The 25,422-nt window shown below is 37.5% G+C and overlaps 2 protein-coding genes and 1 pseudogene across 4 annotated transcripts; 2 read left to right on the forward strand and 1 right to left on the reverse strand.

Moving 5' to 3' along the window:
* Positions 1 to 7,184: 7,184 nt before the first annotated feature.
* Positions 7,185 to 10,989, forward strand: UNE7 (Core-2/I-branching beta-1,6-N-acetylglucosaminyltransferase family protein). Its single transcript, XM_008813496.6, has 4 exons — positions 7,185 to 8,583; positions 8,665 to 8,740; positions 8,844 to 8,959; positions 10,247 to 10,989. The coding sequence occupies exons 1-4, from the start codon at positions 8,097 to 8,099 to the stop codon at positions 10,753 to 10,755; spliced, it is 1,188 nt and encodes a 395-aa protein (XP_008811718.4). The 5' UTR covers positions 7,185 to 8,096; the 3' UTR covers positions 10,756 to 10,989.
* Positions 10,990 to 11,781: 792 nt separating this feature from the next.
* LOC103722815 (DEAD-box ATP-dependent RNA helicase 38-like) lies at positions 11,782 to 18,813 on the reverse strand (annotated as a pseudogene). Its single transcript, XR_016398962.1, has 7 exons — positions 18,675 to 18,813; positions 17,414 to 17,676; positions 17,109 to 17,335; positions 16,687 to 16,794; positions 12,998 to 13,400; positions 12,801 to 12,912; positions 11,782 to 12,724 (listed from the first exon to the last, which is right to left on the reverse strand). The product of XR_016398962.1 is annotated as a DEAD-box ATP-dependent RNA helicase 38-like (transcript).
* Positions 18,814 to 20,426: 1,613 nt separating this feature from the next.
* LOC103722806 (maltase-glucoamylase, intestinal protein) lies at positions 20,427 to 24,617 on the forward strand. 2 transcript variants are annotated; one of them, XM_008813497.6, is made up of 4 exons: positions 20,427 to 20,774; positions 22,076 to 22,301; positions 22,411 to 22,466; positions 23,649 to 24,617. In XM_008813497.6, exons 1-4 carry the CDS (start codon positions 20,541 to 20,543, stop codon positions 23,832 to 23,834), a joined length of 702 nt encoding a protein of 233 aa, XP_008811719.4. In that variant the 5' UTR covers positions 20,427 to 20,540; the 3' UTR covers positions 23,835 to 24,617. The 2 variants fall into 2 exon arrangements, with proteins under 2 accessions (XP_008811719.4, XP_008811720.4); XM_008813498.6 differs by having other exon boundaries at positions 23,664 to 24,617.
* The last annotated feature ends 805 nt before the right edge of the window (positions 24,618 to 25,422 follow it).

Consider the following 25,422-nt stretch of genomic DNA (forward strand, 5'->3'; position numbering starts at 1 on the left):
GAACAGATAAAGTTTGGTGGTGGGTGAAGAAAGAGGGCTATGAAAGAGAGAGAGAGAGAGAGAGAGAGAGAGAGAGAGAGAGAGAGAGAGAGAGAGAGATGGCTATCACCTTGGTAAGTCTTTTTGGTGGTTGGGTTCCTTGGATTAATCTATGGGGCTTATAAAGCCTTGGTGGTGACCTTTTTTTTTGGGTCTTGGGGTTGTAATAAGTACAAGAAAACTAGACTACAGGAACAACAGCAGACCATTCTTACTGTAAAACTAGACTACACTTCAGGACCAGGACAGGCGTCAGTCTATGGTTTGTGAGTGATGGTGTTTTGTGTAGTTTTAGGGCTTCTATAGCTTGAGCGAGTCTGACGGGCATGTTTCACGTGTCACTTTTATAAAACGTGCCAAGGCTTGTGAATATTAAAGTGGGGGCATAAAATTTAAGAGTACAGTGGGATTGTGGGAGGGTCAGTGATTTGATTCGGAATAAGATTACCGGACGTAGTCGGAAGCCGGTTGGAAAATTCCCCAAAGGGCTTACGTACAAAAGAATACGGGGGGAAAGGGACAGGGATAGCAAATTCGTTAGCCTAGCTTTTACCTTTATCCTTTTTTGTTGTTTCTTACCTTCTTGTTTTCTTTTCTTTTCTTTTTTTTATAGAAAGTGATGGGGCTTCTAGCTTTCTTGTCCACAAGTTTTTGCTGAAATTAATGATGCAGATTGAATGATTTGGATGCAGTCCAAATGGTCTGGGTTTGGGATTTGGACCTAGCCCAGCTAGGGCTTGTCTTAAGGTAAGTTAGGTTTGTTCACAATATTATAGGCCAAAACTCAAAATTTTTAGCCACTTTGCGTTGATGTTCATTGTAAGCTAGTAAATAGATTATTATTTTTGAGCTGGATTACATGCAAAAACTAAGTTGGGTATTTAGTCTACTGTGAAATGCAGAAGAGGAAGGATAGGGGTCGCATCTTTTGCGTAAAAGAAACATTCACCTTTCTTCGTACAAATTCTACATTGGATCGTGCAATGATATATAGTTTCGAGATCTATACAAGCAGATGAATAGAATTTGGAGTGTTTTGAGATCTGTGCAAGATACAATCCAATAGTCGAGATTGTAAAAGAAGATTCATCATTCTTTCACACGAAAGGTACAGACATCGTCCTCTCCAATTTTCTCCCTCCTTCATTCGTCCTTCTCTCCTGGACTATCACAGATGCCGTCTCCATCGGGTCCTACAGGCACCATCTTCATCTCTTCTGATGTAAAAGACATTTAGAGTTCAAGTTTGAATTGTATATGCCGCGCGAAAGAATGGTCAATCTTCTCTCATAATATCGACAATTGGACCGCACCATGCACAGTTCTCAAAACATTCTAAATGCCCTTATTCATCTAAACTTATATATCTCGAAGTGATTACTGCGTAATCCAACAGTGAATTCGTACAAAAGAAGGAAGCGTTCTTTCACGCGAAAGATACAACTCTTTTCCTTGGAGTACCGTCGCATAAGTCCAGACATTATCCTATGGACAAAATTTTCATAAATCCATGTGTACCTACAATAGGAGAGTTATCATCTTAAAGGAAGCACTCAACCAACCCCTTTCTTGTTTCTACTACATTTTTTTTTACTATTATCTTTCTTTCCACCCTATTCTTATAGTTAGAAATTTCTGATTCTCATGACTGGGTCACTTCGCGGACCATACAAAACAATCAAGCATACAAAATCTCCAGTCCTTTACAAATCATAATGAACTTTACATGCAATAAATTCCATGAATATACAATCATTAAAGATAATTTAAGATTTGACATGAGACTGCAATATTTTGTCAGCATGCAAATCAATCAAATAAAACAGAATAAACGTATAATATGCAAAAATAGATGCAAATCAAGCACGCTATTACATATAGATCTTTACTTGTCCTTAACTATAAAGACAGATTCAAAAACAGATCCCTGAAAATTATTTACAGGGCCCTGCTTTGTTATGAAGTTGTAGGACAGGCCAATTGGACTCAATCTAGAGCCAAACTCTAGTTGGTTCACCTAAACCCAAAACTAAATTAAGTTAAAAATAACCTGGTTTGGTTGAGCCAAGTAAGTTTGTTGGTCCTATGTGATCTAAAGGGACTCAGGCCAGGCAGACATAATGCTAAAATGAATGTGTGATATGCCATTGAAATCGGTCTAATCTGACCATTTTAGTTGCATTGGGCCCAATGGTAACGAGATTGAACCCAATAGACATAATGGGAAGATAAAGAGACTCAATACAATACACAAGATCAACAATAATTATGATCCAGACAAGCCCATCAATATAAAATCCATTTGTGCTAACTGCATGATCCAGTTACTAGCAACCAGATCCATTATTATTTTACAATCTGCTGAGGATGTTTATGATCCAATAAGGAGGGGTAACACACTCCTCTCTCCATTAGTGCTAAATGTGGAGGGAGTTGTCGATAGGCCAAGACCTAATCAGCCGGCCACAGATCCACCGCCGGCATTTTATCCAATGCCATGAATCCTAGTGGTGGACCATGGTCGGAGGTGAAGATCCTTTTTTTCAAAAAAATATTAGATAAAGCCGAAACAAAAGACAAAAAAGCCTGCAAGATAATGGAGTAGCAAAGGAAAAAGAAGATATAGGAGAGAAGAGGAAAAAGAGTATGCGGTGAAACTAATCTACATGCTTGACGGCTTTAATTGATACCATAATATTGACTTCATGGGGGCAATTAAGACTTAAGGGAGGACGTTGACTTCAAGATCCCTGCATCGGGACCACATTTGAAGAAGGGCCACATGCAATCCTCAAAAATGGTGCATTGGTTTTCTTCTAACTTGCTTGCTTGATCTTTATGGGGAAAAGAGTCTCACAAGCGCTCAGGTTAACATTGCGACCATGTCCTTAGGTTATGAAGATGTGCATGGATCCACTACGATTTGCACCATAGTGTTGTGATAGCCAAAAGAGGTAGATGGCCATCAAACAAGACGACCATACATGCCATACATGGCATGCCTTATTTGATGATCGTCCATCTTCTGATGGCAGCCATCGAGTATTGCAAAATACTCTGTAGTGCAAATAGCTCACCATAGAAGATCCTAGGTCTATGAAGATAAAAAATAGGTGTTATCTCCTTTATCAAATCCCGTACTGTAACTCCTTCACTTTATGCACTTTCGAAACCCTAAACCATATTTGTTTTCGAGGCGTGCATGGATTACATAGCCCAACCTAAATATATTGGTATAGGCCATCCAGTTGACCTCTTAGTTTGGATTAAGACCAACTTGAACAATCCAATTGCATTTCATCATAAAATTTCTCACAAGGTAAAGGAGATCATAAAGCGGTTGGAGTAAGAGGGATCCATAAATATCAGCCAACACAAAGGATCACTGGGTGGGGTGGGCCATGGGCTGGAGAACATGCAACATGGTGACTCTCCAAGCGTTCAGTGAGGCCTCATCTCTATTTTTTCTTGGTCATCCCACTGCTCATAAATTATCTTGTAATATAAATAAACTTCTGAGACACCATTCCCTTGGAATCAAATCTCTGGGACAACCTATTTGCCTGATTGTTCCAAGAACTATTTAGGCCTAGACAAAATTTTGCTCCAAGGTTGAGCTTCAGTTTAGGCTGAAGAAGTTGCCACAATTAGTATTCTTGATCTATTCCTTTGCTTTTTATATATATATATATAAAAGAAATTGACGGGAGAGCTTTATCTTTCTTTAGTTATTAGATACTAAAAACACAAAATAAGATTTAAAGGAGAAAGCAAGTTGCGTAATACCCCATTTTGGCATACTTGATCATAGGGAAGTTAGTGCGCTCAAATTTCGAAAGGTGTTTCATCATATGCTAGCTTGAATAGGTGTATAATATGTGTATCATTTTTTTTTTCGAGAATGATCGATGGCGCACATACAATTATAACATAAGCAACATGATTAGCCCTTTTCTTTATTTTCATAGAGAAAATTTAAGATATTATATGAGCACTTTAGTATCTATCATGTTGAGCTCCAAACTTTATCTGTTACAAGCATTAACAAATTCTTTGGTACACCATAGGCTGGACAAGCTCATCGACCCGAATCTCACATGAGCAAGCACATAGATCTCATACAATTTTGCCCGGCCTGATTAATTCAAGCTATGAGGGTGTAGTAGTAGTAGCAGCAGCAGCCTATACAACTTCTTTGCTCAATTTGAAATATATGAAATGATATATCTTGGTCCAACCATAAACTCAACGTCGATACGGGTCAGGCTTTAGACTGATACTATACCTGGCTTGACCCACTTGGACCCCATTTATAAAGTACGATATTAAAAATTTCTGGTGTATTAACAAACACACAAGCATAATTCTTCTCCATTTGTGCTTGGGTTAACTTTTCTACTAACCCATCTCAGAAGGACCAGGTAGGCCCACTGGAAATTCCCAGTTGAGCTTACCAATTGAAAAGATGAGTAAGCCCAAAAATGCCATTCTTCTGATGTAAACCTCATTCTCAATTCAATTTAAGACATTGTCAAAATTATTCTCTAGAGAGAATTGAGTCTTCCTGGTCTGGTTGTTTACATACCATATTTGTTTTTTAGCAAAAGCTAGATCCTTGTTGCATTCAATAGCTGTAAGTTAAGCCAGAAAGGTGAGGGACCATATCACCTTGATAAAAGCATTCAGATGCAGTACTAATTCAATGGCTTGATTACACCTTGATGTTACATACCAAGGACACTAAACAAGTGAATAAAATGACTGTATTAGTACTCAACAAAATCTCATTATAATTTTTCCATGCGCATCGATGAAGATGTTTTAAGAATCAGCCAGAATGTTGTTATTGTATTATAATGTTAAAATACTATCACAATGTTAACCATGTAGGCTATTATGGATTTGCAAAAGTAAAAGGCAGTCCCTCAAAAGCTAAAATTTACGAGGAAATTTTTTTTAATCAAATTTCAATAAAAACTTCACTAGATTGTTTACTGGCAAGCATGACAGAAGGTTGAATTCATTTCATTATGGTTCTTAATTGATTACACAAATTTTATTATGTAAATGTTTTGGTCACAGTCTCTGTGGTTGTCATTTAGAATTCTTTTAAAGGTCATAAAACTTGTGATAACATCCCTAAGCGGTCTAAAACCAAAATAATGCAGTTATGGTGATTAAGGCAAACCATAACATAGATCAAAGAGCATCGAATTATAATCAATTGTAAGAGATCTTATTATTTGTGAACTATTTAATGAAAAAAAGGAAATGAAAGAGGACTCAATGTGGCTGGCCTATATCATGTGTTTAGGCACTCCATTGGTGAATTGCATGAAATTTTTTTCTGACCTAGGTCCAAAGGTAGGTGAACTCTTGATGGGAAAGTAGGTTTCATGTTAAATTTAGAGGTAGGCCTAAGCATTTCTTAAGGTGCAACCCTCTGTTTCTGGTGCCAGGCCTAATGCAACCAGCCTAACAGAAGCTTCAATTAAGCAACCTCGAGATCTTATTGAAAGTTTGGTGAATTCCAAGTACAAAGAAACACCAAACTGATGGCTCTGGCATCAATTCTTGATGGTTAGAGGCATATGTTCCATGGTTTCAGAGGACATCAAATTGCTCTCAAGGTAGGGCCACACAGTTGGGTGGTTAGGTGGATACCTTCTTGTTTTCTGGCAGGATCTTTATGATGCACTTAATGAGTCTGATGCAATCCACAAGTTTCCAAAGGGAACCTTCCAATGAAATGGAGGTTGGACTTCAATAAAATCAGGCAGTTTGCTCCCAATCCCCAGAGATTGAAGTGGGCTTCTGATCATTTGACACATGCTCCTTGCTGTAGGCATTATTGGGGCATCAAATTAATCATATAAGAAAAGAAGCTCAATTATGGGCCATTCATTTGCTATAACTCAACTTACCAGGTTAGTCACATGTAGATTCTCAGACTTGCAAGAAAACCTAACACCCAAGAATCCAAGTTACAACTAAGGGTGCAAATGGGTCGGGTCGGGTCCTGAGTGACCCCGATCGGACCCGGTTTTTTGTTCGGGTCCTAATTTTGGACCCAGACCCGACCCGATTGAAAATCGGGTTGGGTCCGGTCGGGTCCGGATCCGAGTCGGGTCGGGTTCGGATCCGAATCGGATCCATTTTTTGTGCTTTTGGGAAAGAATTTTGGACAAATCTAATTTGGCCATATCACAACTATGAGGTGCTAGGTGACCCATGACTTGAAAGACTTGCAATTGACCTCCAGTCAGAACAGATGACCCGTGACGAACTATGTAAGTCCGTCTACAAGCCAAATTTCATATCACACTATTTTTTATCTATATGACTGATTGGACGGAACTTGGTGTCTCCCAGCTCCCCTCTCAGGAGGGCAAAGAAAATCCCAGACCTTCTTTCAAAATCCAATTCCATTGCAGAAACTGGCACATGACCCATATTCAGTTTAGCGTTCCCTCACTTTCTCCCTTCAAAAGTCAAAAGAAACAAAAACCAAAAAACAGAAGGAAAAAAAAACCCAGCTACTGAGACACCAGAGGTTACAACAGTGTAATAGATTGAGAGAGAATCCGAGCTTTTCCTTCTTTTTTTTTTTTTCTCTCTCCCTCTCTCTTCGGTCCATTCGAATCGGGTCGGGTCCGTTCGGTAAACCAAGACCCGACCCGAAAATGATTCGGGTCCAATTTTTGGACCCGACCTGGATCCGCGGATCCTAAAATTTGGGTCGGGTCGGGTCTATGCAGGTTGGGTCAGGTCGGGTCACGGGTCGACCCGACCCATTTGCAGCCTTAGTTACAACAAATGACTTAGAATTAGTTTTCCACTAAAACACAATCAAATAAACACAAAGTGCTTACATAGAATTATAGATACTGATGTTGCAACAAAAAGAAGTGGATTTTAAGCCATCTTTTCCCAAGAGCTTTTAGCATGTCCATAGATCACTAAAAGATAGAGTTCTTTGAAATCTAAGGAGTGACTAAATTATTATATCCACAAATTTCTTCCCTATCATGGGTTGGTGTTGCAGGTACTGTGACTAAGGATTAGTATTTTAAGCAACAACCAACAAGTTTTCTTGCTTGATGAGAGGCTTCAAGAAGAGAAAAGGCTGAGGTTTATTTTGGGCATTTTAGACATCATCCAAGAGTCCAAGCTTCACATGACTCATGGGACAATGTCCCTTGGAGAGAACTTTATCTTTTCCAATACCAAAGCTAGGTGGCCTCACATTTTAGCCATGCCAAAAGGGATCCTATTTGTTGATTGATATTGTTCTGCCAACTGGAATCCTCCCTTCCAAGGAAGGAATCAGTATCTAATCTGCGTGGCTGCATTCTTTTATTTCCATCATGGATGAGTCCAATCTTGAACACATTAACTACCACCACTCAAGATAACTACTTTTCTCCTTCCACCTCTCTCTCTCTCTCTCTCCTGTTTCTTTTTGGAGTTAGACTTTTGGAAAGTAAATTTTGTTTTCCTCTGATTCAATTCATTATGTTATAGTGCTATTACTTTGATAAGCATCAACACTTCTATGATTTGCTAACCATACCAACCCTCTCTCTCTCTCTCTCTCTCTCTTTCTCTCTGAGAGGAAACATGATTTCATGAATCCACTGTGATCCTTCCATAACCATAGAGAATATCTCAATCTTCAGCCATCTTATCTCATACTATTGTTCTAAACCTCTCATAGATATAAGAAATTTAATGTTCTTAGCCAAATTCTTTCTGTAATCTTCTCTCAAGAAACACTTTTCTGCAATCCACTCTGCTGTAGTGATTTTCCCTCTTTTCTTTGGAATGGGAAAGGAGGAAGGAAAGCCTCCCCCTGAATTTATTAAAGAATTAGAAGAAAATTAGTGCAACTATAGTGCTTTTTCTCAACTCTGTTACAGTCTCCTTCCTCTTCTGATCAACCATATTTCTTGATTGTGCTAGCTTCTCTCTCTGTGTGTGTGTGTGTGTTTAATTGTGTAATTTCCATCATAAGCATTAAATTTTCATGATTTGCCACCCTTCTCACTCACTCCAAGATGGGCATCAAAATTTTCATGATTTCCTTCATCCTCACATCACTCCTCCTCTCCCTTCTTCTCATTCCTTCTCTCTTAACTAAACCAAACTCCACATTCCACCTCGCAGGCCATCTCAGGCCATCCTCCCATACCAAATTATATCCAGTAACCTTCGCTTATCTTATCTCTGCATCGAAAGGCGATGTCGATAGGCTGCAGCGCAGCCTCACTGCTCTCTACCACCCTGCCAACTACTACCTCCTCCACCTTGACCTCAAGGCATCGCCATCGGAACAAGCCCGACTATCCGAATTCATCTCGAAACACCCAACATTCACCCAAACTGGCAATGTTTGGATCATCGGGAAGTCGAACGTCGTCACTTACAGAGGCCCAACCATGCTTTCCACCACCCTCCATGCAATGGCCATTCTTCTGAGAAGCTGCCAATGGGACTGGTTCATCAATCTAAGCGCCTCAGACTACCCACTTATCACTCAAGATGGTAAGTTCCTTAAGATCACAAGGCTAGCTTTGGGCAATTTGAATAATTGTTGCAATGATAGTTCTCAAACACCTTTTACAGATCTAATTGCGGCCTTCTCTAAATTGCCTAGAGATCTCAACTTCATACAACACTCCAGCCACTTAGGATGGAAAATGTAAGTTTTTCTTTTATTTTTCTTGAGTATTAAAAAGATTTGTGATTTTGGTTCATAGGAGTGGAGTTTGTTACCTGAAGTTTTAATCCTTCTGGTTTTATAGCAACAAGAGGGCAAGGCCAGTGATCATAGACCCTGGGCTCTACAGTCTCAATAAATCAGAGATTATTTGGTCTACCAAACAGAGGAGCCTGCCTACTGCTTTCAAGCTCTATACAGGTTTTTACTCTTAACTAGTTTTCCTGTAGAATTATGTCTCATTAGCTGTCACCACATATGTCATGATAGCATCATGATATGGATGCATTAGAATATAATTTTATGTTAAAGGACAAAACTCATGTTACATTAACGGTACACTCCAAGCTCTGAAAAATGTGTGGAATCTTGAGGTTAATGCTGCTCACATGTCAGTAACAATGCACATCCATCTTGTCATGTGGCAATGCATATAGACATGCATGTACCACAAGAAACTAAATTACAGTAAGTAAAACAAAATGGTTCAGAACTCAATAGAGATTCTATTTCAAACTAGTTAGTGTTCGTAAAAGAACAGATGGAAAGAAAACTTATCATCGGTTGAGGCGTGTTATCACTGTCCTTAAGAATAGATCTCGTCCCTCGGAAAATAAATCTCTATTCTCGCCCCTCGGAGAATGCATCCATGTGGGGATAAACAAATTCATAAATGCATACAACCTAACTAAATATTTAACAGAGAAGAAGATTGTATAAGAGTTGCAACAACCCTCATCGACGATTATTAATTTTTCAGATCCAAGAAGAGAGAACGATAACTTAAAATACGATAGAAATGTTATTCTACAAACGAAAATTTATGACAGTCGACGACATTGAGAGATTCAATATATAGTATTATAGAGACAGTGTTTTCTGTTTACGAATTAGTGCAGTTCAAGGTGCAATGCACTAACCATAATAAGACATATTCTATACAATGGAAACCAATGATGGATACATGTGTCATACTGACATGATCATGTGAGCAAGATCCTTGGCATCTGAGGAAAGGTCAAACCCCATACAACTTTATTTATTTGTTTACTAACATCAATGTAAGCTGTTTGCTTTCAGCCTTTCACATGGGTTGTTCAGCATCACATGCCTCTCTTCTATTGAAGAGGACCATCTGAGAGTGCAGGGGACTCAACTTGTTACCTCTGAAAAAGTTCTCCCTTGTTCAAGGGCCCTTTTCAGCACTTAAAAATGGAGTTCAACATTAATTGCCTTGCTTAATGTATTCATACATATAAATAGTAAAAAATCTAATTGCAGTTCAGCTGACCGCCAGATTCAAAGGTTGGTAACCTGGTATTATTACTCTTAGCAATAGATGATAGGATGATAATTCTGAAACATCTATCACTTGCCATTAAATTGAAAAGATATAATTAATTATAGAACCTTGGTTTTTTGCCATTTTTCTTCCGAAAACTAAAGATTGGATTCATGATTGGATTCACACTCTTTGTTTTTTTTCAGGCTCAGCTTGGACAATACTTTCGAGATCCTTCGCAGAGTACAGTGTGGTAGGCTGGGACAATCTACCAAGGACCCTCCTGCTCTACTACACCAACTTCATCTCATCACCTGAGGGCTACTTCCAGACAGTGATCTGCAACTCAGAGAATTATCAAAACACAGTAGTAAACCATGATCTACATTATATCAAGTGGGACAATCCACCAAAGCAGCATCCACTCACTCTAGGACTGCAGGATTATAGAAGGATGATTCTAAGCAGCAGACCCTTTGCAAGGAAGTTCAAGAAGAATGATCCAGTGCTAGACAAGATCGATAGGGAGCTCCTCCGAAGGCGAAATGGGCAGTTCACCTACGGCGGGTGGTGTTTGGATGGGAAAAATGGTGTGTGCTCCGGTGCTCGAAGAGAGAACATGGGTGTTCTAAGACCAGGAACAGGCTCTAGGAGACTGAAAGTTCTTTTAACAAAGCTGCTCTCCCATAAAAATCTGAGAAGGCAATGCAGGTGAATACTTTAGGGAAATGTATAGAGAAAAATTTGTGCTGGTGAAATTTCTTTTAAGCTAAGGTGAGCTTGATTGAAGCTATATAGAGTTTTTTGCAGAATTGGCGGAGATGGGCTAATATAATGATCAATCTGGAAGCAGATATATTGTGATACAGATAAACAAATGAATTGTCCAAGTTGAATGAAATACTACAATAAATTGAGATTTTTCATGAAGTGGCATCTCACACTTGACCATCCTGGTGTTTGCTTGTTTTTGGGCAGCAAACTAGGAGGTCATCTTTCTTCATTATTTACATGATGAGCCAGAAAGTTCTCTTAAGAATGAAAACATTGGAAAAAGAAAGGATTAGTGCATTGTATCATATTTTTCGAGAAGATGCATCAACTGGATGTTGTTCAGTAGTTCGAGCATCAAATTGGTTCTTTTCAACCTTCTTCGTTTCTTCCTTACTAATTCTTCTGTAAATTTACCATAATTGCGTGTAGGGACACATCCATCTGGAGAGGGATGGGTCGATCGAAACTTCTAATTTATGCGAATGGAGGGTATCATTTCCTGCAAGATCCAGTTCCCATGAAGGCTATACTCTTCGCTTGGCTAGCAATTAATGATGATCATATTTTAAAGAGAACACCAAAACAAGAATTGGCAACTACCCCTAGCACTCAATCACCAACCACTTCAAGGAAACCACCTTGCACCTTCTCCCTGCATAGCCATTATTTAAGATTTGAACCTAAATTTAGGTGGCAGCATTCTTGTGATATTCTTAGGAATAAAGAAAGATATACACACTGAGGGTAATCTAACAAGCTCGTACTGTTTCCAACCAGGGGGAAAAAAAAAGCTTCTTGTTTGTGCACAGCTCGAGTTTTGACTTACTCGGTTAAGCATGCAAAAGTGATGCATAAGTGGTGAATCTGATACCAATTCTTTTCAAAACATAAAAAGCCTAAAAAAATTTCATAGTTGGAATACTGTAAACATCAACCAAAGAAAAGCATGATATCTGACTGAAATTGATTTCAACAACATTATGTACTTCAAATGTTTTTGTTTAACACATGGTTTGGACTTCGCAAAGTTTAAATAAATTTTTACCACCCCTTCTATATTTTTTGCTTTTTTTTTTGATGTTTCAAAATCAGTCACTCACTAAGAAAATATGTTCCGCATCAAATTTGTCACCCTCATATACAAGCTTCATAATATCCAGTGGTGTCACAAGCCTGTCTAATTGTATATCAACACTGTGGGAGAAGAGCTAGGATTGATAGGGATTGATCAGCATTAAAACAAGCCATGAGAGCTACCTTCAGGTCATCACAGGGGCATCTTTTGCAGCTCCCAGTGTTCTACTCACCTTGCATCAGGTCAGAACTCTGATAGATCAACATAGCATCCCAATCCATGTCTATGAAGCAGTCTGTCCCAGATGCTTAACCGAATTTTAGCGGCTATGCATGATGCAGAGAATAATGTTTGAGAGTTGCGACAATGAAGGATGATAACACAGTATCACATAAACACTTCTTCAAATACAGGCTTTCTGCGAGAACCCTGAATCTATGAAAGAGTTTCTTGTATAAGTGGCACCTCCCCCCAGCATCTTCCTTTTCGGCCATTCTTCTTTTCTGGGCAACATATCACTAACTGCATCATAAGCCCTTCCCTCGGACCCGTTTAGCCATTCAGCCTAATTCAGAGTCCCATCAAGAATCATCAACATCATTTGTGCTACATTCACATTTCAGACCAACCTCTCGACCAGAGCTCTTTCAACCATCCATGAACTAGGTTGAAATCATGAACTGATGGACTATTCAATTATGGATCCACTTGAAATTATCCTTCAGCACATTTAAGGCACGTAAAGCTAACATGGGCCAAGTCTCACAAGCTTTAACTTGTCTTTTTTATTGTCCAAAATGGCTATCAAAACCCTGTATCCTTGCTGCAAGAAAAGCTGAAGCAAGATGCTACTCATAACTACCAGACTTAATAGTTACAGATCAAAGGATCAAAATGTGGTTGAAAATTACCCTTGCGCCTAAAACATCCAGCTCTACCAACTCTGTGCAGGTAAACTTCACAATCAGGTTCTGAGGGAGTATCATGTTTTACAGGAAGATCAAAGTTTTTAACCAAATTAACCTTTCAAAAAAAAATGAATTAGAACTCGAAACCCAAGTACTATAGAACTTAGGAAAGTTAACTCCACTTAAATACATGATAGTACCTGTTCTCGAGCAAAACCTCAAGCAAGAAGGTCACTCGTTATGAGGACACGGGTTAGTCCAACTTCAAATTCCTGTATAATTTTGTCTCTGTCTTCCTGCTTGAGTGCACCTTGAATTGACATGCACTCGTAACCCTCCTTAGCTAATTCCGTTTGTAACATGGTGGCACTATTCCTTGTCCGGACAAATATAATAGTCTGCCCCACCTTTTGTCAAAATTCGAAAAATCTTGTCCTTTATCACTTCCATTTTTGCAAGTTCATCTGGACATTGAACCTTGTACTGCTTCATTTTTTCCAATGTGAGCTCTTCTTTCTTCACAAAGATCTGATTTGCATCCTTAACCACCCTTGATACAAAAGCCTTGACAGATTCATTAAAGGCAGCAGAGAAGAGTAGCACCTGGTGCCAAAATTAGCAAGAAAAAGAACAATAAGTTCAACTTTATCAAATTAGACATTTTTATATTATCTTTATAGTAGATCACTGAAAAGAAAAAATCATTTCGGCGAGAAGTGGAAATGTTTTAACTCATAAGCATCCTAAGCCATTAAAATAAGATATGCAAATAATATCTACCAATAGATATGTTTGTTACATCTAAAGCAACAAACAAGGTTCAGACTGCTACTTTTCACCACATCGTGAACCAATAAATGTAACACTGAAATGACCTTTCCTGGTGACAACAATTCTGAGGAATAAAAGTAGGTGAGAGCTTTGCATAAAAGAAAACCCTCTTTGTGCATGATAGATATAACATACCTTTTTGGGAAAATAACCTTCTTGCTATAATTTGTGAATAGCTTAAAAATTAAAAGAATGCGTATTCCATCACAGAATGGGAACGGCTCTCTGAAAGCAGTGGATGCTTCATTTCCCTTAACTTCTTTGCCTCCTGTGAATAGCCTATGAAGCATGGAAGGAAGGGGGGTGCTGCTTATCACATGAATCAACATGCCCAACATTCAGTGAGATGATGAAACCACTCCTCTCTTAAGAAGAGGTGGACTTTGAAGGAGAGACTCCAGATGACCAGCCCTACCTTGGGTTACTTTTTTTGGCAGATATCATTGCACAGAGTTCCTTTTCTGTATTTTCAGAGTATCCTCTCCCGACAAGCCAATTGATGCTTTCTCACTCTTTCAAGGAAACAATGAAAAGCAAGAGGACCTTATCAGGAAAAACAGCTCTGAATAAACTATATTGTAAAGGTTGTACAGATATTCCAAGCAAAAGGTTCAACAATCATGCAAAAGATAGATAATTTTATGCAATGGGAGATAAACTTAACTGGATTAAGAAGCCTTCTGAAGTTCAGAGTCTTTTACAAGGAAAAGGGGGAGGGAAGGGGGCGGAAACTTAAAGGAAATCAATCTAGACCCAGAAAAATTACCTGACCTAAAATGAATCAGGCAACAACTCTTCAACCCAGACATCTAGGCCACCAGCACTTATAGCATTAAACATTCAACAGATGGAATAGATTGCTTCATATTCATGCAACTGATGTTTTCATTTATAGAACATGTAAAGCGTGCTCAGATCAGCTACAATCATACACTGCTCCAGGTTCCAAATAGCATAACAATATAAAAAAAGAACATATCTTGGTACTGATGATACTCTTGAAGCATACTTAGGTCTATAACTATCATAAAGTCAAAAACATGATACAAAACATTCAAGAAGCTCATCAATTGTTTAACATGCACATGCATACGTCATCCATCTAAAACTATATTCCTTCTGTTTTGGCTTGATTCTTTAAATTATTCAACAACTCTTTGAATTAGCCATGAACAGCCAAATACAAAGTCACTATCAGAGTTGTTCCAATATGTCCAGTGAAATTATTTAATTCATTCTCTCTCCTGGCACTTACAGATTTTTATCTCAATGTATTAGGAGTGTCCAAGACTAATTATGGGATAATTGTGGCATCTTGATTTCTTCTTAACTTCATTTGCATGGTAACTTCAAGTTTAGGACAATAGAAGGCATCAGCACCTCACCTTCACTGGAAAAATTCAGGACCATAGCACAAGTTCAAGAAATTTTAACAGGAAGAAATCTAACTTTTTCTATATGGTTTGATCTTCACAGCAAAACAATGTAAAGTAAACTGCCACAACCAAGGCTACAAGATCTGGCCAAAACCAATTTGTTTCGGTTGTGGCAGATAAATTAATCCTGAAACTAATCTAGTTTCACATTTCAGCCTGTTTCATTTGACTATGGTCCAGTTTTTGTCAAAAGTGACTGGAACAGATCACTGATGCAATATTAATTCACTGCTTGGCTTCTTTGCATCACCTTTATATGTTATATGTATAGTTGGCTAACCAGAGTGAGTTCCAGGCCTTTTTAAGTAAAATGAAAAGGTCCCAACAGACATAGAGTTCAAGTGACTTTTATTTGTTGGCATATCTAATCTAAATAAATAGATATATACCTTCCTAAGGAGGAGGAAAAGACTACTTTAACACATTCTAGTGCCAATTAATTGAATATACTAACATAATACCAAGAAAAGAAAACCATCTCTCAAAATAATTGACTTTTCAGAATTCTGAGTATAAGACAGAATTAAGCTGCTTTCTTATTCAAGATTTGGACAATAAATCACCTAGGAGTGATAATATGCCCACTCATAACCAATAAGAAATAAAATTTCTACAATGGTCGTCACTATTTCAATTCAATATCCAAATGCAAGTTAAAATTTGTATATTTTACTCTGATAGATGCTTGCATATTTACATACTAGACAGCTAGGTTATATTAGACAACTAGCCTGGTAGTATAATACTAAAAAACATTTTAAATTGATGCATAACATGATTGTATAGCATTTTCATTGGCTACAAATACAAATTTATTTTTTGTAATTTCAGAATTTCAATCCAGAGTATTGAAACCAAACACTCAGTAAGTCCAGAAAAACAAAAATTTTGTTATATATGCTATTTTAGCTTATTCTGGTTTTTCTTTTTTTCCAGAACTCATGAAACTTGGATCAGAATTATCAAAATTTAGCAGGCCCAACCAAAACCAAAACTGAAACTGGTTCTTTGAATCTTGAATGTAACCCAGCTCTCCAAAGATTCACAAACCCAGTAATATTTTTAAGGACAAGCCTAATGGCATTCAGCCTTTACGGTGATCTCAATAAACTTGAAAATGCTGGCCTTAATGATCGAATAAAATTAGCAGAAAAAAAGGATCTCTTTCTCTCTCTCTCGCGCGCGCATAGATTGGTCCTAAGAGGTGCACCCAAGCGAACCCCAATTTGTTGGGAAAAGACTTTGACTACAAAGCCCTAGAAATGATAGGTCCAACTTAAAGATTCAGAAAAAAAAAAGGAAAGGAGAAGAAAGAAAAAAACACATGGAAGTAATAAGAAGGTAATTTAAGACAAGACTATTTTTAACGATTTGGATATGATTTGGCTAGGAAAAAGTTGCATAGGGATCGATGGTAATAACTGATATATAGAAGGAATGAGCCTTGCTGCTCGATTTTAGTGCAATTATTTCAACATATTGATGGCTAATTTTTACTAGGTGATATAACTTCGTGTTGTTGCAAAATACTGTTGTAATATATACACATCTATACAAACATATATACATACATATACAACTAACAATGCACCATAAATAAAGCTCATGCTAAATGGTAACACATCTAAACATGAACAGACAACCACAAAATGCTGAAAACAGACCTGGCAGCCACCACTGCTTCTTCGAATCTCCTTCATGATTCTTTCAGAATCATCCTTAGAGCCATCCTGCACCAAAATGTTATTTAATCTTAGTGATCCAGAGCTACTCAATTCAAGCCACAAAGTGTTGAGATTTCTGAAGTATGAACAGGAAGGACTGACGTAACAAACAAAATAAAATATCCCATGCATAATCAGAGACCCTATCTACAGGGTCATTGCATGGATGAGGACTGTTATTGAACATGTACCAACATTTGTACAGTCACCATTACATGTATGGTCACAAAATCATTCTATGTTATAAAAATGACAATAAATGTTATATGATCATGAACATATCAACAATCATTCAAGTTGAGAAGATATACAAAACCCACCTCAGCTAACATGCGGTTGGCCTCATAAAAAACAAGGATCTTCACATCCTGCGTGGGCAACTTCTTTGCCGACATCCCCTTCTTATGGTCCCAGGAGTGCCAATGACTACTTGATCAGTTACAGGTGGACGTTTCGAAATTGGGATATAATTTGTTGAGTCCGATGGTAGAGCGCATATGGAAGTTATACCAGTATGCTTTCCCATCTCCAAAAGAACTGCCTGATTCTGTAAAATTGTACATTAAGTCACAAACTGCAATGACATGATAAATGCCAGGATACAAAATGCATCAAGTTAACAAACCTGGATAGCCAGCTCTCTGGTAGGACATATGCATACTGCTTGTGGTATCTTTTTTCCAGACTCGGCTCAGCATCCCAAGCACAAAACACGTAGTCTTTCCAGACCCATTGTGGGCCTGAGCCACCAAGTCCTTGTGCGGCGGAAGGGCTGGATCTTGCTGGGCTTACTAAAATTCATCTCAAGCTTCAAACCCTTAAGAAGCTCCAACAGGGGTAGGTCCTCTAATTTAACAGCTGATTCATAAACTGTGTCCCCCAACGTCACTTGCACAAGTCATGATGAACAAAGGCAGAAAAGATCAAGTAGGAAAGAAACTAAATATCAAATTCTCATGTAGAAGTCCTTTAGGACACCTTTGGTTCGCGGGAAGAATTTTTTCTATTTAGAATATTTTTTTCTGAAAATCTGATTTCTGAGAATATAATGCATGAAAAAATGATTTTCGCATGTTTGGTTATCCATGAAAAAGTGGTCATTTCAGAATGGCTTATATTTAGTTGAGCATCTACTTTCCAAAAAAATTATATAAAATATTTATTATACTCTATTAAAAGGAAAAATCTTATTCATTGACTTTGATAGCTTAAAGGTAGTTTTGGAAAAAAAAAAAGGCATCTCAATTCCCAACCTACAGAAAAGTAGCTTTTCTATGTCATTCATGGGTTTTTCTTTTCTACCAAAGATGGAAATCTTATTCTTATATGAAAATGCTACTTTTCTCTCTCTTTTCTTTGAAAACTCCAACAGAGGTCTTTTCTCGTTTCCGTTGCCCACACTATTCCCTTTCTTTTCCCGCGAACCAAACGAGTCTTTGATTATCAGATAGCCATCTATATGGGGAGAGAAAAGCAAAAGTTCATATCTTTGCGTGCTCAATAGTAAAAAAAATTAATGATCAAACAAGAAGTGTTTGATACAAGGGGGAAAAAAAAGCCCAACAGCCTGCAGAAAGATCAATGAGAACGAAAAAACGAAGGAAATTTAAGATTTCGTCTTATCAACATCTCTGAGAGCCAATAATTCCAAGGGGGAAACCAAAATCTAAGTTGGAGACTAGATAACCGAGAAGCAAAAGGTATAGTCTTATTGGAAAGAAAGAGATAATCGAACAAAGGACATTGAACGTTAAGAAGAGGGAAGAAATTTCCTTACCACCTTTATTTCCTTCTGTATCCGGATCGTCGAGTCGATTACTGGTCTCCTTCTCTACCGAGATGGTGAGCTCCTCAATCTTCTTGAGTTCAGCCGTCTCGGCCTCCACTCCACTGCTGCTGCTGCTGCTGCTGGTGGGCGGCGGAGGGAGAGTGGTCCCCTCCTCGTTGGCCCAAGACCTCTTCTCCTCCACCTTCTTCTCGGCCGCTGCGGCCGCCGCCGGGGTTCTGGTGACCGTTCTCCGCCATGAAAGCGAAAAAAATAAAAGGATGTGACGTAGGACACAGAGAGAGGGAGGAAGAAGAAGATAGAAAAGAAGGAAACGGAGGAACAATATTCTTAAATCTCAATAATGTACAGATTCTTTGCATATCAATGCATATTTATAAATCCAAAATTTTATAAAATTTATTTAAAAAAATTAATAAATATAGATTGAAGTCCTCACAAAATTTTGGTCCTAATAAAATTAAAAATATATTTTTTTAATTTTTATATTTATACCTAATAAAAGTATGCTTACAAGGTGGCCTCTCCATTGAAGAAGATAATAATGGAAGCCATTATCAAAAGAAATAATAATCTCATCATCCAAGACTACTTTAATTTTATTTTGCTGCTGAGGCAAATATGACATCTTAGGAACTAAAGTAAAGTACCTGCAAGATTACTAGATGATAAAGCAGAGACTCAAAGATGCTTTGGTAAGATAATAAATTCTCCACATTGAAATAGGACTAATATTCATATTATCATATAAATCAAATAGCTACGCATTAGATCAAGTTTTCTAATAATAAGGAATGGACCAATGGCTCGAGCATATAGTTTTTTGAAGAAATTTTTAAGCAATCGTTCTGGACGAATATGAACTACAACATTATCCCCTATATTAAACTCCTTAACCTTATGATGCACATCAGTAGCAAGTTTATAATGCTCATTACTTATTGCAATTTCGTGCCTACTCTCCGTATACAAATAATGCATGTGCTGCGCAAAATTTTTAGCAAGTTTAAAAACACAAGTATCGAGTGGCAAATGAACAAGATCAACAGAAATGTGGTATCGTCATGCATATAACATACTCGAATGGGCTCTTACCCATGAGTGAATTCAGCAGTAGGTAAAACATACCTCATGACATCACGGTGGTAGTCAACTACCTCTGAATTATCCTCAAACTCTTTATCATCTCCAAAATATTCTATAGGATTTACTACTTGATCCTCAATCTCTTGCGGATCATCAAACTCTTGCTCTAAGGCTAAAGCGCGCTGAGGATGATCCCTATTATGACAATGGTGACACTATATTGAAGAACCACTAGAACAAGAATAACTAATGGAACCACTAGGACGAAGAATAGACTGAGGTTCCCTATTCCTAGTAGTATTATCTCTAGAAGTTATTTGAAAAACAGATCTAAACTGAGTAACAAATATAGACTGAAGAAAAGGTCTAAACTGAATAGACTTACCTAAGAAGACAATCTATGCAGAGAACTCTTAAGATACATTTCTATATCAATACTCTTTTGGATATGCCTTCTCTAAAGAATCAAGGGCATATAACTCTACCTCTCTCTTTGTATTGTTTCTAAATCTATTGATAAATCTTCTAATTATATAAAAGGGTCCTCTTGAATCCTACTCATACGCATAAGCACATCAAATTCTCCTTACATACAAATTAAGACTAAGAGTAGCCTTAGATTGATATAATGCATCTATCTTAATCAATCTCCTTAATATAACTGTACCAAAAAAAAAATCTCCTTAATCTCACATCTTTTTGCTATGTGCTCCACCAATTAACAATTTACTTAAAGGTTAGCAAATGGGTCGGATGTAGTTATGCTTAGATTGGGTCAAATTCTATTGGATTTTTTTTAAAAAAAAACACTTGACACGTATTTGCTCTCTCTTTCTCTGCGCGGCGATCGCTACCTTCCCCTCTTCTTTTGCGTTTTCTCATGGCGGAGAATGGCACCAGCTACCCGCCGGCGGCGGAGAAGAAGGTGGAGGAGAAGAGATTCTGGGCCGACGGAGAGGAGACCGATCTCCCTCCGCCGCCCACCACCACCAGCAGCGGCAGCAGTGGAGTGGAGGCCGAGACGACTGAACTGAAGAAGATTGAGGAGCTTACGATCTCGGCAGAGAAGGAAATCAACCGACTTGACGAATCGGTTGGATCGGAAATAAAGGCGGTAAGGAAATTTGTTCCCGCTTCTTAGGGTTTGATGTCTTTGGTTCGATTGTCTTTTCCTTTCTAATAAGACTATAGCTTTTGCTTCCGGGTTATCTACTCTAGGGCTTAGATTCAGGTTTCTCCCTTGGAATTGCTGGTTCTCAGGGATGTTGATAAGACTTGATGGTCGAGTGGGGTTTTATGATCGTAAAAGGCCAAAATTTCCGGTTTCTTCTCTCTATAATGACTTTTGGGAATTCATCTTTTATGCTGACCATAATCTTCAATTATCCATCCCACTAATTAGTTATCCTTCAGAACAGGCTTATCTAAGAAACCTTCCTCTGGTAAGTTATGTGCTAGTAAAAAACTTCAATTCTTGATGTTGTTTCAGTAAAGAAAATTAATGAATTACTTCTTTAGAATGCATATGGTTGCTAAATCTCTTAGTAGTTATTTTCTTAAAACTCTTAACCATCTTCTCTCTTCTATATTTTCACTCTTAAGTGCATTCTAATGTTTAGCTTTGATGTAATTTGTGCTATCTTGAAGTTTTTTTCCTCCTGAACTTTCTCTTTTTCGAACATTGGATCAAATCCTGTATGAATTTTGGTATTTATTTTGATTTATATCAGCTGGAATTGAAAGAATTATGAGCTTTGAAAGGTACAAATTGCAGATTTCTAACATCGACAGAAACTCAGAACCAAGCAAACAGACTATAGCTAAACACCACCTCCCTCCTATCCACCTGTTCTTGGAATTCATTTTCTCCCCAATTTTATGACTTTGCTACAGGAATTGTAAGGTGCTTCATTATAAATATACCACGAGCAGACAACCAAATATTTCCATTGTTTTGTTTGAGCTCGAGTACGTATCAACAATTTTTGAGAAGTACAGTGGGGGTGCCACCCCTAGTGTTCGAAACCTAGACCTTTCCCAAGTGGAGAAGATGGCCGACACCAGCTAACATAAGGCTGATTGGCTTGGAGATATATTGACGTTAACATTTTTGGCATCACCAAATTAATCAACAACCCATGCCCTGAATTTTGAATGACAATTATGGATTGACTTGTCGGCAATGTAGCAAGCGTGTTATCATTTTTTTCTTCTTTTAGTGTGTTTGTTTTAAGCTAAATGTTTCTGGTATGTATTCTTTGTACAATTTTTGTTAAATTTAAGTTTTTGTTTGAAATCTATTTTTAGCTAAATGTTTCTGGTATGTATCTTTTGTACATTTTTTAAATTTTAAGTTTTTGTTTGAAATCTGTTTGATACAAATGCTGAAGATACATTACTCACCTTTTGTGGCAGTTTTTAGAGGTTACTTGCATGAGCTCCGGTAAAGTTAGACGCTTTGCAGCTGGAACAGAAGCTGGGTTTGCATTGCATTTGATAAACGGTAAGTTGGGTATTGGTCTTCCAGCAGCCTTGTATATTGAAGCAGTTAAAGAAGGAGAAGAGCCTGTGAGTTTTGGTCCCAACGCAGTTCTTGTTAACTATGGCAAAGGTTGGAAGTTGCAGACAGTTACCAACAAAGGTATATTTAAATGATTTGTACCAGAATCAGTTGCATATTCTGTGGTTTTATTGTTGATTGAATTTTGAATTGGCATGTCCTTTTTAAAGTCTTGACTTTCTAAATTTAGGATACGAGGAAGCAACGCAAATGCAGCAGAGATCAAAGTCATTTCCTGAGAAAATTGTAAGTGACTCCTAATTTTCAGTCATTGTCAAACTATATACTGGGACAAACCACATGGCTTTTTTACAAAGGTCAAGTGGTGCAGCTTTGGGGTCTCCAATCATTGGATTCTTTTATAGTTCATTGGTATGGCTAATTTACCTGGTGTTTTGCACTGATTTAACTAATATTACATGGTGATAATGTTTTCTGTTGATTAGTTTTTATAAATAGGATATTTAGCAATCTTTCTAGTTTTAGAACTTTGAATTGAAGCAAACACTTACGACTAGGAAATCTAAGAGCAAGGGATTATTAATCAAACATTCACAAAATGAGTGCATTTTTCTCGGTTATCAGTTTTATTCCTTTGTTTCATTATCTGTGATTTTATCGTAGATGGTGAGAGCTTTTTAAGAACAGAAAGGGCATGTCATGTAATGAGGAACATATAGTTAACACTAAGATAGATCTCAGTGTCTTTTTTACTAGAATTAATTTTCAAACCTAACCTGAAGACAAGGACTATTTTCAAGATGCCATTAGAATTTTCAAGATTTGATAAGAATCATGAGACTATTTCCATGCCATGGTTTGCTATTAAGGACTGTATGCTAGGGCTGCTGCATATTTTAGGAAATTGTGAAAAGGAGAAATAAGTAACAGATCACCAATTCCTGAAAGTGAGTACTGCAAGTTACCTTCTAGAAAAGATTGCAGTACCACATTAAGGACGGGTTGGAAAATTTCAACTCTAACTAGATGACAGCTAGCCTATCCCATGCCAGGAAATTTTGTGGACTGGCTTAGGCTGTGCCATCATAATATGACTGATCAAAGCATGCACCAACTTACACTCCCTAAAATAAGATGTCCTTTTCTGAATCATTTATGTAAATTTTGCATGAAGTCAAACTATTTGAGTCCTCTGTAAAATGGACTGCAAAAGATGCTGTAGAAAATTTTGCATGGTAGCTTTGATGAACTGTGGTACTCAAGCTTTGAAGGAGACAACCTTCATTCTTTACATTGTTGCAAAAAGACTTATAGTTGTACTGTTGCTGGTGGTTTCATGGCTAGAAGATAATATTTTATTCTCGCTTTTATGTGTTTCTTTCTTTTTCTACTTTTGAGGTTCAAATGATTTGAATTGGTGCAGTTGATTTTTGCTACAAAGGTCTAATGAAATATTCATGTCTGTAGAATGTCCTTTTGCAGAAACCATCTGACCTTCAGTCCATGAAGAAGACTGATAGTGATACAACACCAGCCATCAATTTTCAATATATTGGAAGGACACTGGTTGCTTTTGCTTTCATCTTTCTGCTTGGAGGTACACTCACATTGTTGCTAGAAAATCTTCCCAGGTTAATCTCATTCATAACCTAGCCTTGTAATAAATGATTTATTCCATGTGATAAAACCATTTAAGAAGAATTTTTTCATGTAATGTTAAAATAATTTATAAAGGTAACTATGATCCATTTAATGCCTTTTTTAAACGAAAACTTGTTCGTGCCGTAATGACCATTTTGGTCCTGTGTATTGTATAGTAGTTGATCAATTTTTCTCTTTTAATTTGGGGTTCTTCCAATTTTGTAGAAAGATATTGGGTAACCCATGAAACTATGAAACATGAGTACTGTTCTTTCTTCATGCTTTCCCAACCTGATGACTATCAATTAAGGAGATAAATACTTTATTATGATATCTCTATTGCTGATGGAGGTTGGCATACCGATATGGTAAATATTGATGGTCTTGATTAGATTTAAATGTGGTTTCAGAAGATGTAATTCCATATCCTTGTTCAGTGCCCTTTTTTCATGCAGTCACTGATCTGTGGGTTAATTTTCTGAAGAGCACAAACCAACTGCAGGGCTGGTTTAGGATGGTACGCTATTTTTGAATTGAGGTTCTTAATATCAGCTGTGATCTGACAAATGAATCATGGTTACTCTTGAGGTTGTTCTTTATATTGCTGCAGTTTAATCAATTTCTACAAGATTAGAATACACTATTAAGCTGTTATATAAATCACTCTTCAATATTTACCTTGAGCGATTATTGGGTTGGTGTTCTAATAATATAGATAGAATAGAGTGGTTAGGAGAGAGAATCAATGTTCCGTAGTAGGCCCGGTTCATCAGGTTCTACCACTGCAGGGCCCAATCATAGTCAAAATCTGAGTTTGATCCTGGCTCAGAAGGAATGCTAGCTATATGCTTAACACATGCAATTCGAAGCTTTCTCTGCAACTTGCTTAGTTTTTCCCAAAACGGTATTAATTTATCAATTAGATTATGCTCATCTATAACCTTGTTTTTCTTTTTTTTTTTTAAATTAAAGGCAAAACCTAAGCATCTTTAATCATATGGGAGTGCAAAGCAAAACTTAATTCTAACCTACTTCTTTATAATATTTACATCTCTTCTTAATTATTTTATGATATTATTATTAGGTCTCTGGTGAATAGTTTTGAGGACTTTCTTGAGCTGTCCAAATAATAATATCCTCTTGAGACCTGGACATTGACTCAAACCTGATCCATATGGGATCAGTGTTTGACCGGATTTATATATGATCAAATTCGTACTTGTTCCGATTTGGACCAAGATTTGGTCCAATTCTTGGATGGAGAGGGTCTGGTTTGAGATTGAAACCTAATCCGAGGTAATATAGCCCACAATTTTGAGTGCACATGAATAGCTGTTAATCATCAAACTTCTAGACAATGTAGGAAAGTAGCATCTACCCACTGGCAAGAGAGGCAAGAGATAAACCTCAAATAAGGATATATTGCCTCTTTGGAAAGAAACATAACCATTTACCCCACTGGAGTAGGAAAATTAGTTCAGGTGTGATGAAATAATTTGTAGCAATTTTAACTCTTATGTTGTTTGCTAGTTAGGAAGAGTATTTAGACCCGATGGGTTTAGGAATGGTACAATTATGCTCTTGTCGCTATAGTGTGATT

The sequence above is a fragment of the Phoenix dactylifera genome, chromosome 18 (assembly GCF_051530095.1).
Source record: "Phoenix dactylifera cultivar Ajwa chromosome 18, Ajwa_hap1_PhDact_Kaust_v1.1, whole genome shotgun sequence".
In the NCBI taxonomy this organism is placed as follows: Eukaryota; Viridiplantae; Streptophyta; class Magnoliopsida; order Arecales; family Arecaceae; genus Phoenix; species Phoenix dactylifera.